We start from the raw sequence: 19,660 nt of genomic DNA, 5'->3' as shown, positions 1-19,660 counted from the left end.
TCGTTTCCGACAATTTGTGGCACAGACAAACGCGACGTGCGCGGGTTGCAAATTGTCGGAAATTAGGGAGATTTCCGGGCGTTTACGGGGACGAAAATCTCACTTTTCATGCAGTGTGTGCTTTGACAATTTACTAATTTGGAAAGATAATGTCAATATCAGCAGTAGTGTCGCAGTTTGTCACTATGCAACATATCGGTATTGAATCAATATTGTTTCAACAGACTGTGGCATATAGTACAATTCTAAAATGACAATGACAACTCCACAGCTTACAATACCGCCGGTATTTCTCACGGCAAGGATTTCAGTGGGACATGGAAAAGTGTCTAAATGGCAAAATAGGGTCCTTCCGACACCTATTATAGCAGAAACTACCACGGAAATGGGTTTTGTAGTACTTTGACTAAAATGTCTGTCATTCTGTATTTGGGTGGGTGTTGTCACTGTGATAACATCACAACCGTGCAACAAGATCCTGTGACAAAATGTTCCAGGTGTGTAATGTAGATCAAAATGAAAGAAATGGGTGTGATCCAAAAACGGTAAATCCCAAATTTCTCCATTTAATTTTCATTAGGATCATGGAGGTTTGACAGCTATTCAAAATATCAGTGGCAGCAGCTTCGTCTTTGGACGTGAGTGAAAACTACTTGCAGATTCATACAGCAGTGACAACAAGTCTATTTAAAGCCCACTCGGCTATCATTGTGCAAGTGCATGTGTGTGTGCATTTGTCACAGCGCCCTTGGACATGCGCTTTTGTGGAATGTGTTGAGAGCAAGGCAAAACACCGGGTTGCCACAGCAACTTGCCAAGGCTGGGGACACAGATGTCGGGGGTGTTATCAGAAGACAGGGTAAGGAAAAGCAATGAAAAATAGTTTGTAGACTAGGTGAAATTGTATTTTTGTGACCAATACATTGTACTTTAATAATGAAAGATTGGGGGGGGGGACAAAACAGGAGGAGTCAAAGGGAGTCCAAATAGCACAAAAGGTGTGAAATGAGTGGGAATTAAAAAATGTAAACACATTTGACATTCACCATCAGCATCACACACAGCTGATCGCAAAGGCTCTAAACATGTATCGTACACATATGTATATTTCTTAGGACATTCTGTCCCATTTTGGAGCTCTACTCGACATTTATAGATGTAAGATGAATATCTCCTCTGGTTACTTTGAGGGGCAGCCTAGTCTGGTCTCTGTTTCTTGTCCACTGTCAAATTCTCTCATTCTCTATTAAATAATCTCTGCTCCTTCCTCGTGTCTGCTGAAATCATGGCACAAAGCATTGACTGTAACGTCATTGGCTTGATTATGGGGATTTTAACCTCTGTACAAGCACCATCATTATGACCACAGCACAATATTATTATTATTATTATTACTATTATTATTATTATCATTATTATTATACAGTATTGAAAATAATAATGCCAAGATAATCGCATCAAAATAAATATTTCAATAAAAATACAATCATTATATTCTAATCATTTTAAACTTAAGGTATTAAACTAATAACGATAGATGACAACAAGAAGATAAAAAAAAGATTTAGATTTGACTGATTACACTGGCTTGTTGGCTAAATTATTATCTGGAAAGGTTGTAAAAAAGGTCAGTGTGGACGAGGAAGTTGTCCTTGTACTTTTGCCCTAAATGAAACAATAAGACCTTCCCATCACCTCTGACCAGACCGTATCAAATCAATAACACACGCACAAACACACATAGATATCATATGCTAATCAATAGGCGTATTGTCATTTCAGCAGGGTATTAAGCGCATCAAAAACTTCATTATGATTAAAAATATACGGTTCATTTGGATAAGGTTCAGGCCAATGACACATGTTTATGTGCGTATATGTGTGTGTGGGAGGGGCGGAGGGACACTTTTAAGCATATTTCACTCTCCATATTTAAGAAAACTTGCCAACAAAGACAAACAGGAGGAGTTTGAACTAAACGGTCATCTTACTAAGTCAAAAACGTATTGAATGAAGCAATATTAGTCAGACATTATTATTCACACCACCATTTAGCAGTTAATCCTCATTATCATCTGCAACACATCATTGTCTACCGCGTCCCTGCTAGCTATCACTGCACATTCAGCAGCCTTGAAAGCATGCAGGTAAATGAGCTTTTAAAGGCACTGTTTCACTTTGTGGTGGAAAGCTCTGGTATCCAACAGTTGTCCCACCAGCATTGGATTTAGGAGCCGATATATTGGGTTGTGTCTGGTGTACTGCATACATTCAATTACACAGGTCAGGTACGGATTTTGAGTACACCATTGCAGACTTGGGTCGATTTTTGACCAAAACCAAGACAGGTTGGAATAATGCAGCGCCTGTGATTTCACTATCCTTGTATCTCCAATTAACCTCCTTCCACCACACTGTATTGAGTACTGATGCTCCTCCGTGAATAAGATTCAATGTTTCACCATAGCTGTCCGTCCAAAATGAGTGAAGAAATATGATCTTAATTACTTCTTCCTTTTTGTCAGGTTCTGTTTATCCATCAGAACTGAAAAAAAAGTTATAATTGCATTTCTTGAATGAATATGTACTGCTTTGGATTGTTGTTTTAAACGGAGAAACAAAGGCACACTTCAGAAGGATGATACCCAAACAAAAAACAAACGCAATAGGTTTCACCTCTGCTCGTCCACCTCCAGCTGAGAGCTTGATATGCGCTATGCTGCAGAGACATGATCAGCTGCACTGCTCAATAGACACGTTCAACCAGACAAAAAAGTATAAATTGCAGCTCACATCTGCCATAGTCCTTGGATCACGTCCTGCCTGTGGGCCTTTGGCAAAGTCCGTGGGAGTGTGTGGCATCCGCGTTTCTCTACTGCGGCAACGGAAGGACTTTAATTATCTATCAAGTCACTGAGGTATCTAATTGACCCCACTTCTGCTCTCCAAAACAACGTGTTGTAACACTGGCTTTATGAAGCTGGGACAGCAACTACACATTTTACTAACGGTGCATTGCACAGTCATAATGGACATTTACCATGCACTAAATCACTGCGCACACGGCCCCGCTAATGTGCAATGTAACAACAGTATTGTCCTCAATAGATGCACTACAATTACAAGGACCAAAGAAGGTGCAGGCGATATGTGCCCATCCCTAACAGAGAAGGTCGGAGTAAGGACCAGAAGCTGGCAGAGAGCGGTGTGCTGCTGAGTGGCACTGGATCGGCTCTGACACAAGAGCTGGACTCCTGGTACTTTGGTTGAAAGACAGTAGCTCTATGTAAGGCACACTGTGCCCTCTCCATGAACTACATCAGTTCTCATGGGATTATTCCAGTGGCTACTTGCAGCATTCAGGACAGGAAGCTCAGCATATAGAGAATTAGCTTAATGGTTCATGTTGGTTGATATCGTCATTTAGTGGAATTCACAGCTTTTGACTTGAGAATATAAACAATCTTGGAACATTTTGTATCAGTGAGGGTCTGGCTTTTGCGCTGCATATCACTGGCTGTACGCCATGATACACAGATTTGGTGATAGTATGAGAAAAATTAAGTTAAAGCGTTGTTGCGTTATATGTGTCCGGTGTTTGAAGAAAGTGTGTGTGAGAGACTGAGGGGGGACGAGTGCTGACCTTCCGTTCTTTGTCTCCATATTCCAGGCCTAGTGTATCCATGGCACGGACGATGGCAGCCAGAGATTGGATGGTGTTGCTGTAAACGACAGGCTTGTACTGCTTTACGTCATCGCCAGAGAAACCGTCCTCATGGATGATCCTAAACACACACAAATACACACGCGTTAATCAATCAATGAGTCAGTCTGGTTTGGTAAGAACAACAGTCCCCTTCAGACTTCTTGACAGACAGTTAACAAGGATACAAAATGCATGGATTCAGAAAACATATGTGCGCATGTATAGCTAGCAGGACATCGTGTGCTGATCATTTTGTTCCTTCCTGTAAGTGACGGTTCGACACACCAACAGATTCGTAAATAAGGAAGCAGCACCACGCAGAAGTGACGGTTTGGCACAAATACAAGAAGCAGCTCTATTATAGATACAGATATAAAGTTAAAGCGCTATTCATGTAAGATCACTTGTAAATTGGAGGCGTTCTTGGGATGATACTGTAAATAAAAGGAGAGAAGGTTCTGAAGGGGGCAAGTGGTTAGAGAGAAACGGGGTGATGGGGGGGATACAACAAAAACACAAAAGACAGAGGGAGCGGATCAGGAAGAAGGGGGTGTGGGGGGGATGGTCCATCACCAGTAGGCAAAGCTGACATTTAGGCTCACAGTGCAAGCAGAAGCCCGTCCTGCTGTTTTAAATGTCATGCACACAAGGACACACTGATAGACAGACTCAAAGGCGGTTAGACAGTTGCCCTGGCAGACAAACTGGCCGCAGAAACCTACAGACGGACGAATGTCAAACATGAGAGTTGGCAGAGCGATGGCAGTAAGAACAGCAGACCGGGCACGAGAAACCTGTTGACTGATCCGGACGGACTGATCCAGGTCGGGGCAAAATTTTTGAGGGAATACAGACTGACAACATCTCCACAGGAAAACAAACACGGGTCAACAAGACCTCTGCTCAGAAAGGACATCTCAATGAACTCAGTGCATTTATCTCATCCTGTTGAGGATCTGGCATTCTGACCCGGGTTACAATTCCGGCAATCTTCAAAGTTGGAAACTTTCCATGGGAATTAACGGGAAAATACGGGAATAAACTAGAAATTTGTGTATTTTAACTGTATTTACCTTGTCATATATGACAAAACAACATTTTGTTTGTCGTCTGCAGGCATACAAACATTTATAATACAAATTTGAACTTAAATCCATTTGTAGAACTAAACTGTAGAACTGAATTCTTTCCTTTAACAACAAAAACATCCAATTCTGAATGTAAAATGAATTAGGCTTCTCAAGCATGGATTTCGTTTTAGTCCCTGAATCCTTTCAGGTCTACATCCATGTCGGATGTGGTTTTCAATAGCTACCAACATCCTATGCAAAGAAACACAGCCTGTGCTGCATTACATATATCTTTAAGAGAAGGTTTTGAAAAACGCTCAGCAATTCATTTGCAGTAATTACTTTTATTTATGAGAGGTCGCCCAACTCGTGCTTTTTGATTGACCCCAAAAGCCGTGAATAATCAAGGTGATGGTATATTTTTCTGAGGACATACATACATCCTACGCTCACTGCTGTAAAAAGTTAGCCTACTATTTACAAATAAACGTGGTATTAAAATGAACATGACTTGAGTTTACCAAGTAATCAATATGTTAACTACTGATAAAGACAGAAATAACAGAACGTGTTATGTTTACGTTACTGGCAGAGGATGTTCCCAAGTAGCTGTGTCCAGCTGAGCTGGCCTCGCCTCCAACTACACTCGGTTTACAGTTATAGGTTTTTGCACAAAATAAAAAGGTCAAACTTTCCCAAATTCCTGAGCTTAAATTCCCATGGAAAGTTTAGGGAAATTTCCGCCCCTTTGTCACCCTACTCCTGACACACCGCAAAGCCCAGCCGATGGGAACACCCGCCGCTAATCTCTATGAGCAGGGGGGGTGAGGGGGTTACCGGTGTGCATGCAGCATCTTGGAACAAGGACACTCAGTCTGTACACACGGCCCTTTTAATCACACAGGTCTTCACTCCAAGTGCTGCAACTAAAAGTCCTTCAAAAAGAAATTTAACAAGAGCTGAAACACACACAAGCACTAGTTTGAAGAACGTGTACAAAACTAAAATCAAAATGTAATCAGGGCATCTCTGAAAGTTGTATTTGCTAACTTGTTTACTGCTGATCCATGAATTAAAACAGTCGTAAACTACTTGTGATCACCTGCCCCCTCTTTTGTAAATATGTACATAAATCAGTGAATTTGCACACCAATCTCGTGTTTTAAATTTGTACACATGTAAATAAGTCTCCCGTCACTCAGCGTTGCATTTGATTGTCTTTGGTTGAGCTGAAAATTATGACTATAAAAAGGAAAACGTTTTTCTTTTCCTATGTTTCCCATTTCGACTCCGTACATAGTTAATGAGGAGAATGCTTAGGATGCTCCTCACATACACAACAAAACATATTCATTTTTCAATCGTAAAATTATTTCTTGCACATTTATTTTGGCACAAACCACACATGTGCACGGCGCATGTCGTTATGTCAGTGGCATCTTATCCAAATCGGCACCTGATGACTGTTGTCAGATTCCTACCACAAATAGCCAGCCAATATACAGGTGCATAATTGATGTGACAAAACAGATGGACAAGAAAAGGGCCGCTGCCATTGGCCAATGTCATTTCATATTCTGATATGCAGATGCCAGTCTACAAAGTGAGTAGCATCCGATGAACACTAATTCATATCTGTATGACGTGCACATCAGGTGATGTCTAAGGATGGGGATGAATACACGCTGCATCGCTCGATAAACCTTTTCGTCCTTCTGTAGCCTGGCTTTCATTGAATCGGAGGTGAAACAAGAAAAAAGAAAATTCCTAATTGGATGATTGCAGAAACTGTGCTGAGCTGCAGGAAGGTGATGTGGATCTACACAGTTACACGAAACCCCGATCAATAAGAAAACAAATAAATAATATAAATTAGACTCTTCAAAACTGCCATCTGTTGTATCTGTGTCTCTATCTTTTGAACATGAGACATATGACGCATCAACATTCCCACTAGTGTCAGTTTAGAACAAAGGGGCAGCACTTCAGGTGTTTTTCCAAAGGTGGAATTAAATGAAGTCTCATGGGAGGGTAATATATTAGGAGGACATATTGTAAGGACCGTATTTAAGCGGTTCAAAAGGAAGACAGTGTGGTCAACGTTTGAGAAACACTGCGGAGTCGTCTTCCTTAAGTCAGTCTTCACTTAAGTGAAAAACGAAGTGTTGTAAGATACAGTTCAAGGACTGTGTGTGTGTGTGTGTGTGTGTGTGTGTGTGTTGGATTGGCTGGCCTGCTGACGTGAGCTTTCATGCATGAGGACCTTTTCTCATTACACACTCTCCAAGCCCTTCTGTCAGCAGGGAGAGCACTGCGTGTGTCGCTGTGTGTGTGTGTGTAATGTCCCGTAGATTTGGCACAATCTGCACATTGACCTGAAACACAGAGACAGACAGACGGACAGTAGGACAGACATACTGGCTATTTAACCACAATGTCATTCCATGATGTGGGGGGGGCACAGAAGCAGGTTTTGCAATGACAATTAACCAATAACCACAGAATTGTTACAAGTCATCTTTTGTTTGAGACCATGTGAAACAATCTATTTGCGGCGTGGCCTTTGTTATGGCAAATGTGTAAGTAATGTTACAATTTAATGTAAGGCTTTTGTGTTTTTTACAACGTATTGTACATCTTTTACATTGTTCATTCTGTACACATGACAAGGGAAATAAAAAACGCAGCCGTACAGAAGGTTAGTATCTCTAAAAAACATGAACAAAAACTGCTCCATTAAAAAGGTAATATCAATAATATTAAAAGAGGCTGTATGAGTTTAGGAAATAAACACACAGACACACACACATCATCGTATCTACTTCCTGTAAGTAACTCCCATATTTTTATCCTCACACCTACTCAACACACAAACAAAACCACACAGCACAACTAAGTATCTATTTCTGTTCTGCATTGCTACTAGCTAACATGGTTTGTCCTGATACAATACACATACACACAAGATTGTTCTTTTATCACCATGCTGTACATCCATCCACTTTCTTTGTGGTCTTCGTCAACAGAGCTCCTAGCCGTGATAAAGTGCACACTGACCAAGTCCTGTCAACACTACACAAGTTATTTGTGTGCGTGTGTCAGATTATTTCACTGGACCCTCAAGAGTAAAGAGTAATGGAGGTATCAGCCACTCCGTCCTTTGGCTCCACTCACTTGCCGTCACACCTTGAGGTCAAGCAGTAACTTCCTGCGCACACATCCTATTACCCACTGAGACACTCATCCGTGCTTCGGGCTCTCAAGTCTTTTGTTTTTTTGCAAATCACCCGTAGTCAGTCTGTTGGTCCAAAGTATTCGATGTCATCGGTTGAAAAGATTGGCCTGAATTTGTCGTTGTACAAATATGGATGGTTTCCAGAGGTTAAATCCTGATGACCTTTGACATTACCTTTAGTGCCACCCTGTTTTGTTTTTGAACCAGAACCACTGGGCCAAAATCTAACAAAGCTGCCAAAGCAAAAGGGCAAAAACTAAAGCCATCAGTCCACATTATTTTGATACGAGCACGTTTGCACGCTAACAAACTGAACACTGCTAAAATAAAGCAGATTTTATCATCGTCACTGAGAGTTTGTTAGCATTTAGCTCAAAGTAACGCAGAGTACAGCCTATAGTCACTAGTAGGAATTTTGAATGTCGTTTTACCATTTATATCGACTCCTGTGCACCGTATGGTGGAGTGGCACTTGCAGGGGTTCATGGTTCTCTCCACATCACATTGAGAAAATGGTACAGAATGGATTAGAAAAACGAATACATGAAGAAGGAGCTGATTTACCGCCACATTTGTGGCTATTTGTATATATGTGATTACAAGTAAAAGGGACAGAAAAAAGCTCAGATCTTTGAGCAAATGTCCCTTTTATAAATCATCTTCTAACATAATATGGGGAGGTGTTGTAACAAGTACTTGTTCCATTTTTGAGTCCAACAATCAATCCTTTGCTGGAGAGGAGTCCTGGCTCCAGCTTTGGTCATGTGATGATGAAGACTTCTTGTGCCAAGGGTCACGCTCTAATTCACACCACTTCAGGGGGGATGTTAGCAGCTGCACACACATGCTTTTAAACCCAGGCAGACTGGAGAAAAGAATAATTACAGTTCCATATTACATGTGGGAAGACTGTCTGCCATTAGGGCTCTGTTTCACTGTCGCAAGCTATTTCTATCCGCTTCCCTCCTCTGCAAAGTTCTCTTTGATCCAATATCCCTGTAACTCCCTCCATCTGTATATTGCTTACCTAACATCATACTTGCTCCACTCACTGTCTTGTTTTTTTTCTCCCCTTCTCGCTCCTCCTTCCTAATGACGTGTTTTTTCTTTTCAACTCCTCTCCGCTTCCTTTGCTTTTCCATGAGCAATTAATAATTCATTAAAAAGCCCCGCGATGCACCCCCCCCACAGGGAAACACATGGGCACTCCTACACACCACCTGCCCCACAGGTGCTCATCTGGCAAAGGTTAGTTTGCCAGGTGCAGAGCCATAACTATTGTCTAACAATGCTTGGTAACTACTGCACAAAGAATCAAACCAAAAACCTTCCATTGAAACATTGCAATCCAGTTACTGTTTATGGAACAGATACAAGCTTTATAAAGTACAGTGAAAATATTTTCATTTAAACCAGATACCATTAGTCACCCCTTTACCAAAAGTCCCATTGGAAGCCAATATTTGGTCGTGTCATCAATTGGCCTTGATGAAAGAGCTGTTGATCATATATTGAACTACTTTGTTACTGTAAATTTGGCTCCTCGGGACCCGTTATTGTGCTTTATCAGTCAAGTGGGTACATTTTAGGTTAGATCTTGCCATCTTTAATTGATTAGTCAGAAAGGGGGGTGAGTGGGGAGCCCGGCCGTCCTCCAACCAGAAGATTGGCAGTTTGATCCCAGACCCTGCTAACCTGCATGTCCACGTGTCCTTGGGCGAGACACTTTACCCAAACATTGCTCCTGTAGCTAGTTACTACTGTGTGAATGCTAGTTACTAATAGGCAGGTGGCACTGTGTGTGGTAGCTCAAGTCATCAGCGTGTGTGAATGGGTGATATAGTGCTTTGAGTGGTCAGAAGACTAGAAAAGCGCTGTGCAAGTACAGTTCATTTACCATTTGTTATAAAAACAGTAGACTTCAGCAATAATAACCAACAATTGTCTCGGATGAAGATAAGCCAACTACAAGCATTTTTTTTCCCTTTTCCTAGCTACCTTTAAGCATACTTTGCGCTCTTTATTTCAATGCACTGTATGTATTTTTCAATGCTGTGTCCTGTTTTAATCCACCGGTACTGACCGACCGTGGCAACAAACACATCTCTTTAGTCTGTCGCAAGTAGACTTCAAAAGGATAGGGATTCAGAGATAGTCCAAGATTTCCGTTAGCAGTACAGAAAAGTAGGCATCCATAAAGTGATACATAGTGACTCTTATTCTGCATTTCCAGTTGATGATACAATTATGGGAAGTGGTAGGTGCAGTTGATAACATCAACAGTGAAGCTTGTATAAGTCAACATGTGCTCTGTTACAGGGAATTTGAGTCGTTTGTAGATGCATGGATCCTCTCGACTGTTGAAGGCATGAGAAGGACCGGCAGAAAGACAGAAGTGGGACCACAGGTTTAATCAGGTCGCCTCATATACAATCTTTAAATGTAATTATTCAGTTCTCATCCTTTCCCTTGTGTCAATATTAATTACTTTATTTCAACGAACGCAAGTAGTCCAGACATCTAGGGGAGGACAAACTAATGGAAACTTCCTGAATTCCAACAACCTGAGATGCAGAAAAACACTCAGATTTTATTTATCGTGTCTTATTATGGAGACGAACATTTGTCATTCAAAGCTTAAACTACCATAACACCCCTTAAAAATGTTTACAGGCGCTACCAAACATCCAATGAGGTTGACATTTGTGGTTCCAGTGAAATGTCTTGACTACTGTTGAATTGGTGGTTGAAAACAAATGACATTCCCGTCAGTCTCAGCTTTTTTGTTTACTTCTAAGTAGCCAACTCTATCATGCTGTTACACTGAGACACTAAACTGTGACAGTGAACATAGCAAACATAGTAAACATGTACCTGCTAAACACCAGCATGCTAGCATTGCTAACGTGAAGGTTTCTTCCATTCTAACCTTAGTTAGTCTGCTGTACTCAGCAGTGATGACATTAATCATCTTTAATGATATACATTTTAAAGATTTAATTAATCTTCCGGGTGGCACGGTGGTGTGGTGGTTAGCACTGTTGTTACTCCGGCTTCCTCCCACAGTCCAAAGACATGCTTTGGGGATGTCCAGATCCCAGATCCAGTCCAGAGTGCACCCAGTCCATCGCCTGACGCTGGCTGGGATGTACTCCAGCCCTCCCCCCCAACCCTGTGTGCAGGATAAGCAGTTTGCAGATGGATAAATAATCTTCCTGTATTCACACAACACTAAATGGAACCAAAGGTTCAGGATTTACAAAGAGTGGCAAAAATCAATAAACACCTGTATGACGTAATATATATAATGCAACTGCACTACTTTCTCGAAATGTTTAGAACCATCATTTCAGCGGCTTGTGCTTCGACAGCATCATGCTAAAAGAAGTGCATCCTTTGTACACATGATTTGCATACTGTATGTGGCATGGAAAAACAAAAGCCTAACTCCAAAATGTTGCAATCTAATAAAATAAAATGTTACAAATACAACTAATAAAATGTGAATCTGCTTCTGTCTGACAAGGCGCCACTAAAATGAAATGCATTTATTCTTGCACATTTCTGTTCGCACTTGGGTGTGATATAATTAACACACACAAAAAAGGAATTCTAACTCTTAAAACTACAAACTCAGGCACAGTCGCCATCAGCTAACTTTATATCAGCTGAGTGGGGTCATTGTAACAAGACTCCTTTGTCTCACATAGGAGCAAACTGAAATGAAATCTGCCAAACAGGCCTAACACACAAACACAAAACACTCACACAACCATATCTACATAATTAACAAAAACAGCCTAGATGGGGAAAAAAAAAACACCTCTCAATTGCACATATGTGTACAAGTAACACATACAACTTCATTAACATGGGCGGATTCAACAGTGCACACCAAGAAAGTAAGCAGACATGGCTTAGAACACCTGCCATACACCCCCCTCTCCATCACGACAGGTGGACGCACCCCCACACCCCCCTAACAGCCAATCAGCCCATTCGCAGATGCATTAAATTAAATGATCGGAATTTGTGTTTCTGCTTCATCTTCCAGACAATTTTACCTTCAAACAGTATGTTACTACGGATGCAGTCCGTTTTCTCTTGTTACAGAAACAAAAACTGGACAAAAACTTGACACACTGATTCAGAAATCTTGCAGGTGAGATTCAAACAATATTCATAGCCTCCAGTACCAATGAACCAATGAAGGATGACTATCTGGGTGACACCTTTTCAGATGACCAGTTACAGACCGTCGCTTCACGCAACACTTGGTGCCGGCCTGCCCCCCCCTCCTCCTCCTCCCTTGGGTGACTGTGGGTGAGTGGGGAGCACGGTCGTCCTCGAATCAGAGGGTTGACGGTTCGATCCCAGGCTCTGCTAACCCGCATGTCGATGTGTCCTTGAGCAAGACACTTAACCCAACATTGCTCCTGTAGCTGCGACTACAGCGTGTGAATGGTAGTTACTGATGGCAGGTGTCACTGTGTATGGTTCTCCTGTCATCAGTGTATGAATGGGTGTGAATGGGTGAATGATGTCATGTCGTGTTAAAGCGCTTTGAGTGGTCGGAAGACTAGAAAAGCGCTATACAAGTACAGTCCATTTACCATTCCTCCCTTCTTTATTTGCTCATGATTTTCTCTCCTTGTTTCGAACCATCCCGGGAGAAGGAGGGTAATAATTATCGAGGATAACAGAGTCCAGAGGAGGAGTACCCTTTGCACCCTGACAACCGTGCCCTTTGTCACTTCTTCTAGCTCGCCTAATAAGTGAGAATATGTTCTTTCACTTCACCAATCGCTCTCTCCTCTGGCACAAAATGGCTTCGCTTCCCTGCCGCTTATCAACCCAACTCCCTTCACCCTTAATCTCTCGCATCCTCATTTTTTTTCACACTCCATTGTGACTTTGGCCTTTGAAAAACAGAACAATCATTTTCCTGCCCGGTTGCGTGTACAACACCCCCCTCTCTCCCCCTCTGTGCACAAAACACCACCACCTTTTCCCTCCTTCCCTTCCCCCTTTTATCTTCCTCTTCTGAGGCTTTAAACTAATTATCTCCTGATCTAGAGAAACCGCTCCCTCGGTCTCAGCAGCCTGTGGGAAGCGGTGCAGCTGTGAGGGACGGACAGCGTTTGTTCTCCCTTCAATCGGTCGCCTCCGATCACGTCAGCGCAGCACAACACACACACACACATTCGGCCATTGTGATGGCAAGCCAGAGATGAGGAAAAGGAGTAAGACAGAGGGTGTGAAGCGGGATATGTTGTACACGAAGCGACCGACTGAATGAATATAATTCAGATGCATGCTTTATTTGAAATAATCTCGGGAAGTGCCTTAGCCTTGTGGGTTACAACGGACAAACAAAGCAAAATGCGACTCTTCTCAAAGTAGCCTCTCAGCGGTAGTTTACGCCACACGAGTTGATGTCATTTTAAGGGGTACTCCAGCAAAATATTAAACAAAATAAAACAGAAGGCTAAGGTATTGATAGAACTTCCGAACACCTGAATCTTACATTAACCATAATGCAACTTGGTAGCCTATTGTATTAGTGTTGTCTTATACAAACAATGCCCCCTGTTGGTAACAGACACACTTGTTATAAATGTCTACATAAAGTTGGAATAACCCTGATGACATCACCCAGGTCATTTCGTCCAACTTTGGAGGACTCCATGCTAGGCGTGTTTTTGCAGACACAGTATAAATCATGATGAGTGAGCTGAACTCAGTTCTTACCAAAAAGAATAACCAATTGAGTGTCGTTTTGAAAAAAGGCAACCGCTATGGGGATAACCATCTTACAGAACAAGACCCTGAACCAGAAGACAACTAATACGACATTAGAAAAAAAGGAAGGCCGCACGAAGGCCTCTAACCTCTAACCTCTTTCCCCAGGCCCCCATGGTTCTGCTCAATGATATGAAAGTATTACAACATTAAATTATTTTTCTCACACACCATGAACACTGCTTGAGAGGTCAGTTGGCCACCTCGGCAACGAGAGAACCTTTGCACACGTCTAAGTACACAGGCACCTTAGACAGATGGTCTCACACACACACACACCTTTTATGTACGAGAGAGACGTACGTTGTTCCCTTTGGTTACTGGCCTAAGTCTTAAACTCACTGAAAGCGATCATACACAAGAACACAGACAACCAAATAGTTTGGCTTTAAACTCCCTCTTCTTTGCCTTGTCATTGCTTTCTCTTCCTTGTGTGAACGTTGTTTTACATTTTGACTGTTCTGTTGCTTCACACCTTTACGACCCATTTGTCCAAACACAGCTATATTCCACTCTCGGTTCTCTTTCTCCATCACACACACTCAAATTTGTTATAGCACAAGTATAACCCACTCTCAGTTCACTTTATCTCTCTCACACAAACAGATTACAAACTTACCTGTGCTCACCTCAGATATATTATTAGTGCTTCGTCATGACTCACTGTCACTCAGTGATTGCATCACCTGAGGAAGCAGTGATGAGTGTTTCAAAGCAGTTCACTGTAATCTGACAAAATCATTTCAAAGCACATTGAACAGTACTTTCTCTAAGTGAACTCATAAAATGGACTCACCGTTTAAACACTTTCACAGGCACAACACTGCAGCTTGATATACAACAAACATAAAACACCACACACACACACATACGCTCACACGGTCACTTGAACACACCCCAGATGTTCAAAGGAGAAAATAAAAGAAAACTGCAGTAAGGGCTTCCTGCTCCTCTGATGCGGTTCCGGAAATAGCAGAGCGCCTCTGAACAGGAATGCCAGGGCTTCCCTCGCAGGGCGCCGTCCACCACTTAAAAAGTAGCGTCTCTCTCTCCATAATATCAGAATTCTCTTTATGGGGGAATCAAACTCGACTCTTGGAGGAGTCAGCACAACAGCCTGAACTGTGTTTTTAGTTAAAGACATCTTCAATACACATAATTCCCTGGTGTTTGGGCCTGGCAGGGGAAGGTTAGTTACTGCCACACCGTTTGGACTGAAGTGAGCGCATCAGTTTATATCTGGAGGAAAAGACTGCAGCTGACAAGCATGCTTCAAAAACCCAAAACTGTTTTTCTTGATACACACCCATACAGAACATAACGTTTTCTACCGGATGCAAATTCATCAACTCATGCAAAAGCACTAGTAAGAACATGGACACACAGTGTGGCATGTTAGCGTGGTATGAATCATATGAAAAGACACAGGCTTTACAGTAAAATGGATTTGATAGTAGTCACATCATACAATGTGTTGTAACAATAAGTGTAAAGCAGCAACAACATTAATATTCATTTACGTCACTCAAAGCTACACAACTGTGCGATATCCAACGGTGAAATTCTATCAATGGACTCAGCTGTGAAGGTATTGGCCCACTCGCCCGTCTGTAACCTACGTGAGCGTTACTGTGCCATCGGAGAAAAGCGGAAAGCTTTAATGGAGCCGCTAGACGTAACGCTAAGTACGAACGGTGCACGGTGGACCCCCGCAGGGGTGAAAAGGGAGCACTGTGGTAGTGTTTTGGGAGCGCTACGTGGAACCGGCGCCTGGTTAGTAGGTGGGCCTCGACAGAACCTGCCGCCGCCAAAGGGACGCGTGCTGCTCACGTGAAGGCAGCAGCCAATGGCAACTGATAGTGCCACAAATGAGTAGCTCTGTTTAGCTCATATTTGAGTTAAACAATATTAAATTAAATTGCAATTAGTGAAGGTGAGGGGGGTTGATTGATTTTTCAATTAAGATAACGTGCTATTCACTATTTCCTCAAGACCAAGCTGAAGTAGGACTGATTCAGTTGCCCATTGAGAAGATAGAGCCTCTCATGATAGACACTATTAGTCAAAACACAGCAGTGTAGGATTTGGTGCCATCAAACAGTGAGGTTATGGACAAGAAAACTGGACAAATATTGGCTGTATGAAAAATCCTCCAATACATATATTAAGTGAATTTACAAGCAATAATAACCATACTACAAAAACAAGCGTGTTAGTGAGAGAATAAATCAAAAGTGACAACTTAAATTTGCCACACCTCAAATCCAAACCATTCAATTGAAGCTGAAAGCAACCATCGCTGTAAAAGCCACTTCTAATGCTATTGGACCGGAATGAGGACGAGTTTATGGACACAGAGACGCTACAGAGTGGATCTACATGAACCATACGGCCATAAAATATATGCATACAAAAGGTAGATCACAGCACCTTCTGTATTTTTCTTTCCATGCGATCCACCACCGAAATGAAACATCAGGTGTTCTTGGCCAGATGTTTAACCGGTTACTACAAAAACATGCTTTTCCAGGGAAAAAAAATATGACCCAAAGTGTAGGGTGGTCATCTAGATATCCAGTTTCCTGTGAGTGAGTGAGTGAGTGAGTGAGAGAGAGAGACACCCGTCCACTCTATAGCTATTAGACCATGCTTATTAGACACTTACTTCATCTGTTTGACGATGGTGCTTTTCCCTGACTCTCCGGCCCCTGAGGGACAAGAGACAAAAAGACAATGTAAACAGGGTGTGTGTTTGTGTGTGCGTTTGTTTGTGTGAGACAGAGCAAGATGGAGACAGAGTGGAAGGAAGAAGGGGGTGGGAGAGCGAGAAAGAAAGGATTTCAAGAGGCTTGTTCTCGCTAAGTGAACACAGACAGCAGCAGTTGGGTGGAGATGGGAAAAAAAAAGAAGGAGAAAGTGGCTGCACCCATTCTCCTCCAGTTTTATCTCCATCCCATCTTCCAATTTCAGTCAGTCAACTAAACGACAAATGAAATAGTTTGCAGGCTGCTTCCCCTCCAAATAATGGCTCGTGCAATGACGTAACGTTGTTCTCCACCTTTTACCCACCTGGCACATCTTTAATGGACCAAACCGTATTACAGCAGGTGGCCTTAATTATGTAATGCGTGGGCTTGCAAGGCTGGAATTAAGAATTAAGCAAGTCGACGCCCATTTGTGTGTTTTGCTCATATCGTAGTTAGCGGATGATTTTATATATATATATATATATATATATATATATATATATATATATATATATATATATATATATAATCACGGTTGCACGGACTCTTACCGAGCAGCAGCAGCTTGACGTCTTTGGCCGCGGTGACTCCGTCCTCTTTGAGGTTCTTCTCGATGGCTTTGCTCCGGTCCAGAGCCGCCCTCTCCTCTGCGCTCAGAGTACATCCCATCGTTAGAGAACACAGCTTGACAGCTTAACCGGTACCGGGACCCGCGGGGGGGAAAAACTACAACAAAATGGGGATTCAACGAGACTCGCGCGCGGGACCAAAGCTAGTTGCAAATCTCTTCCTTTTTTTGTTGTTGTTGGTTGTGTTCCTCCCGTCTCTTCTGCCGCGGTTGTGTTCCGTGTGCCTCTCAAACCGGGAGCACGGCGCCGTTAACGCGTTCAAACGAAGGATCCGCTCGGTTTTTCGGTCCGCAGCGCAAAAGCAACTCGCAAAAGCAACGCGGTCTTCCGTTTCTTGAGCGGGGCCTCGGTGCTGCTCCGTCCGTCTCTCTGCTGTCGCTGCAATCGGTAAATCAAGGTGCCGGTGCTCTGCGTCTCCGCTCGTGGTCGGTAGGGTGTGTGTGTGTGTGTGTGTTTGCGCGTTACTTGGCGGCAGTGAGCAGCGCTCTCATCGTTTTTATTCCGGAACGCTCTTCCTCCGTTTGGCTCCTCCGAGGCGGGCGGCGGGGACTCGGTCTGTGGCGGACTCTCGACTGCCTCCCGGTGACTCCGGTAGGGGCTCGGTGGTCCGTTAGGTCGTTGGTTGAGTTGCAGGTTGCTGACGTCAGAGCAGTGAGAAACAGAAGTGGGTGGCCGCGCTCCAGGTGACGCCGCCTGCCGGCGCGTTGCGGTAGTTCACACAAACGCGGGCGTGTACGGTTCATGATTTAAAGACATGAAACCCCGTTAACCTAAAAACTGAGCGTGCAAACAACAGATGTGACGCGATGGATGCAGGTGTGCGAGTAACTGCAAAAGGACGGGTGCTAAAAATACATTTGACAGATTCCGCAGCAATATATTCTGTAATTATACAGAGAATCACACTATGTTTACTTGACCTCAAGAAGTGCATGTAACTCATTCGCATGCCCTCCTGGAATGTTATTGGTCTATGATTTTTATGTTATTTGATCATTGTAACCATAATCGATAAATTAACATCATAATGAGTATGCTGAAAAATGTTTAGCTCCTCATTTGTCACACACATTATTCACGTTAGCAGCAAGGCCATATGGCAAGGCAAGATTTCAATTTGTTTTTCATTACCATAATATTTGTTGCAGACACTCGGATGGATGAAGTCTCTGAGTTCCGTCATTCCATGAGGACGAGGCTTTTGGTTGCGTGAAATTACACTCGCAAAAGCTTCTCTTCTCACAGCTTTAGCTGTACTTTGTGTTAAGGGGGAAATGACAAATGAGAGTATGCTATCCACTGAATGGATAAACTGTGTTTCCTTGCTGCTAAGCATCAACATGTGAACATTAGTGTAGCATAACGTAGTCGACGGTAACCTTATGGAAGAGGAATTCATGTGTTACAACTATGTACGTGAAGTCGCTGTTATGGTTCGTTTTCAGGCAAAACAAACAATTTGCTTTTTACCAAGCTTGCAGACAGATGTTTGTAATCTCTGAAAATGAGTTTAAAAATTTAAAAAATTTAAAAATTCGACAGGCACTCAAAAACGCGCAATCCTATTCATACGTTGCATTCGCTTATATACTAAACAACAATATTTCTAGTATATTTATTTATTTTACTGCAAACAGTACTATAAATATCTATTTTCATCAAATTCTTTTTAATTAACAATTAACTTTGTAGGTCCATGCAGCAGTGATACTCTGTGCTTAAATATTGTGGGTTTCCAGTGGGTTCAGAGGCCGTTTGGTTGAGTGTGAGGGCTCACATTTGCCCCCACCTACGAAACCAAAGACAGCCATCTCCAACAAGCACACTCGCACAAGCTGAGCATACATAGCCCTTCCTGCAGGACCTGCAAGAACTGGCAGTGAGCCAAAGTGAACAGTGACAGGAAGTCAAGCATTTGCTAACTAGTGTGGTAGCCACATCCTGGCGTGTTTTAACGGAAGTCCGTTTCGAAACCCAAACGGGTCAATGGGAGCATTCACATACAACTCTGAGATCAAGATCCTGTGCCATTGTGTACATCCAAGCATATTGGAGAAAAGGCACTTCACCTCTACTGGATGTTAATTACGACGTGTGAATGGCAGAGAGGTATGGGTGTTATTGTCTCATTCATCATCGTCCACCTTGACTGCAATTAATTCCTGACCCTCAGTGATGATGGTACAGATGGGTTTATTTAACTGAATTAACTATTCAAAACAATACTCCTTTCTCTTTGTGCACGATTCAGCCAACAGGTTTCCCAGTCAAATCTCATTAAAAAAACACCATTTTGGAGATTATTTTTGTTCATAAGCACCAGAGTGAATAGTGGGGTGGTGCATGGAGTAGAGGATCCGCCAGAAAAAGCAAGGTTGGCGGTTTGAACGGCTCCTCCGTGTCCCATTTCGAAGTGTCCCTGGTTGTCCCTGCCGTGCACCTGGCTTGCTACTCACAATTATTTGAATACT

At 42.6% G+C, this 19,660-nt stretch overlaps 1 protein-coding gene across 2 annotated transcripts in view; it reads right to left on the bottom strand.

Moving 5' to 3' along the window:
• The window catches only part of LOC120812518 (guanine nucleotide-binding protein G(o) subunit alpha-like), a 90,945-nt gene extending 73,102 nt beyond the window's left edge, over positions 1-17,843 (bottom strand). For both annotated transcript variants that reach the window (XM_040168615.2, XM_040168616.2), the window contains exons 1-3: positions 17,112-17,843; positions 16,479-16,521; positions 3,644-3,785 (exon numbers count right to left, since the gene is read on the bottom strand). In XM_040168615.2, the coding sequence (XP_040024549.1) occupies positions 3,644-3,785; positions 16,479-16,521; positions 17,112-17,229 (303 nt within the window). In that variant the 5' untranslated portion in view covers positions 17,230-17,843. The remainder of the gene's footprint in view (positions 1-3,643; positions 3,786-16,478; positions 16,522-17,111) is intronic.
• Positions 17,844-19,660: the final 1,817 nt, after the last annotated feature.

The sequence above is a fragment of the Gasterosteus aculeatus genome, chromosome Y, assembly GCF_964276395.1.
Source record: "Gasterosteus aculeatus chromosome Y, fGasAcu3.hap1.1, whole genome shotgun sequence".
NCBI lineage: Eukaryota > Metazoa > Chordata > Actinopteri > Perciformes > Gasterosteidae > Gasterosteus > Gasterosteus aculeatus.
This window is presented reverse-complemented; position numbering and strand designations above follow the sequence as displayed.